This window comes from Acyrthosiphon pisum, unplaced genomic scaffold, assembly GCF_005508785.2.
Source record: "Acyrthosiphon pisum isolate AL4f unplaced genomic scaffold, pea_aphid_22Mar2018_4r6ur Scaffold_17592;HRSCAF=18262, whole genome shotgun sequence".
NCBI classification, from domain to species: domain Eukaryota; kingdom Metazoa; phylum Arthropoda; class Insecta; order Hemiptera; family Aphididae; genus Acyrthosiphon; species Acyrthosiphon pisum.
In genome coordinates, this window is record NW_021766641.1 from 1 (window position 1) to 1,419 (window position 1,419).

General features: G+C 27.3%; 1 protein-coding gene across 1 annotated transcript; it reads right to left on the bottom strand.

Moving 5' to 3' along the window:
* Positions 1–150: 150 nt before the first annotated feature.
* Positions 151–1,419, bottom strand: LOC103311752 (apolipophorin-3-like; the record flags this gene model as incomplete). The annotated part of the gene is given in 3 exon segments (NM_001297639.1): positions 151–691; positions 763–1,041; positions 1,249–1,419. Coding segments are annotated over 3 exon segments (504 nt in total), but the record flags the coding sequence as incomplete, so codon positions are not given.

A 1,419-nucleotide genomic window follows, 5' to 3' on the forward strand; every position in this document is an offset into this window, starting at 1 on the left:
GTTTATCACTAATAATGTATAAGTTTGTATTTTTGTTACTCTTATTGTCTATAATGAATTATTTTTTATTTAATCTAAAGTTCACGTTTTGTTATTTAATGTTACTAAGTGATTAGGCATTTAGACGATAATAATATAGATAGGTAAACATAAAATATGTAATAAATTTAATCATTAATCACATCAGGATGTACCTACCTAACAAATAACAATATTTATCGAGTTCCTACTAATTATTATATTATTATATATTCGATAAGCAAACAGTGGTCCATATTAGTCTAGTACACTTACTCGATAAACAATAATGGCACCCACAGTTGAATAAAATGCCAATTAAAGTTATCTGTTATAAAATATTTAGACTTTAGTCGATCCGTGATGAGATGTAAAGTCGAACGATCATCCGTAATCATACTTCCTTTGATAAATGATAACCTTTGGATCAGCACTAAAGAAAGTAGTTTATAGGTTTAGTAATGGATAATATATTATAATAGTAAAAATAAAATAGGTAAAAGTAAAATTTGTATGACAAGTTTTACTTTTTACAGCAAATTAATATTTCAAAACATTATTAATAGAAAATACAACAAATAAAATGTTAATTGTATATGAAATTAATAAGTCTTATTTATTAGTTTTTCTTGATTTCTTTCTTCTTATCAGGGATCAAAGCCAATATAATCTCCTAAAAATATACAATAATACAATAAATGGCCATTTTTTTTAATACTAAATCATCTACACTACTACACTTACTTCTATGTCCTTGACGATTGGTGTCCAACGTTTGACGATTGGTTTGGTTTTGATTCTAATATCGTCCCTCAACTCATTGAAACGTTCCAAAAACGGTTTCTTGATTTCTTCATATAATTTCATAAGGTCTTCTTTCAAATCGGCTAATTCTGCTTTTAATTTCTTGACCTTCTCGCCGATTTCTGGATCCCTGGCTTTTAATTCTTCGCTCACACGTTCGATTTGTTGTTGAACAGCATCACACATCTGTTTTTGGAATTTTTCTACACTTTCATGGACCTAAACCGAAAAAACAATTTATATCATTTGTATGTATACACTTAAAATATTATTATTTCAATTTTACGAATTACACATACAATAATTAAAATATTCTCGGAAAGTTATTTTGAACCTCAATTACTTTCAAATTTACGCATCACAAACATGTTAAATGTTTTGTAAATGATTTAATTGCATGTGAATAAATAAAAAGTAAAAACTAACTTTTTGAAGAATTTCTTGAAAATGTTCATTAGTGTTTTCAACGTTTTCTTTCAAATGGTCGAAATACTTATCGGTATGGACATCGGCTTCGGATAATCTTAATTGGATCTTCTCTGAAATTTTGGTAACTGACTTGGAGATCTCTCTGAATAATTCATCAAATGGACTATC